At 62.1% G+C, this 673-nt stretch overlaps 1 protein-coding gene across 1 annotated transcript; it reads left to right on the top strand.

Annotated features, from left to right (window-relative positions):
* Positions 1–5: 5 nt before the first annotated feature.
* LOC104531572 (putative fidgetin-like protein 2) lies at positions 6–668 on the top strand (the record flags this gene model as incomplete). Its single annotated transcript, XM_010176487.2, has 1 exon — positions 6–668. A coding segment is annotated over one exon (663 nt), but the record flags the coding sequence as incomplete, so codon positions are not given.
* Positions 669–673: the final 5 nt, after the last annotated feature.

Raw genomic sequence — 673 nt, 5'->3', positions numbered from 1 at the left:
AGCCGGGACCCCCCTTCCCACTGCGGCTGCCCCCCAAAGCACCGGTCTTTGGCAACCCACCAGTGGAGGAGCAACCCAAGAACATTGACCCCCTGGTCTTGGAGCTGGTGAACACCAAGATCGTGGAGCGGGGGCCGCCTGTGCAGTGGACGGACATCGCCGGACAGGTCTCTGTGAAGGCCACCATCGAGGAGGAGCTGGTGTGGCCCATCCTACGTCCCGGCGCCTACACCGGAACGAACCGACCACCCCGAACCATCCTGCTGTTCGGTCCCCACGGCACGGGGAAGACCATGCTGAGCCGGTGCATCTCCACCCAGCTGGGCTCCACCTTACTGAAGCTCAGTGGGACAACTCTGCTCTCCACCTGGAAAACCGAAGCCGAGAAGATCCTACAGACCGTCTTCTTCGTGGCCAGCTGCCGGCAGCCTGTGCTCATCACCGAGGTCGAGTCTTTGCTGGTAGCTCGGGCTGGTGAGGATGGCAGCCAGGTGAGCAACCTCAAGTCTCAGCTTCTCTCCTACTTGGACAACGTGGCTACCTCATCCGAGCAGAACGTGGTCGTCATCGGCACCACTTCCCGGCCCGGCACCATGGACGAAGCTTCCCACCGGCGTTTCACCAAACGATTCTACATCTCCCCACCAGACAGCATCGCTCGGCGGCAGATCCT

This window comes from Antrostomus carolinensis, unplaced genomic scaffold (assembly GCF_000700745.2).
Source record: "Antrostomus carolinensis isolate BGI_N321 unplaced genomic scaffold, ASM70074v2 scaffold48509, whole genome shotgun sequence".
Classification (NCBI taxonomy): domain Eukaryota; kingdom Metazoa; phylum Chordata; class Aves; order Caprimulgiformes; family Caprimulgidae; genus Antrostomus; species Antrostomus carolinensis.
The sequence above is the reverse complement of the archived record's forward strand: the minus strand, read 5'-3'. Positions and strand labels throughout refer to the sequence as shown.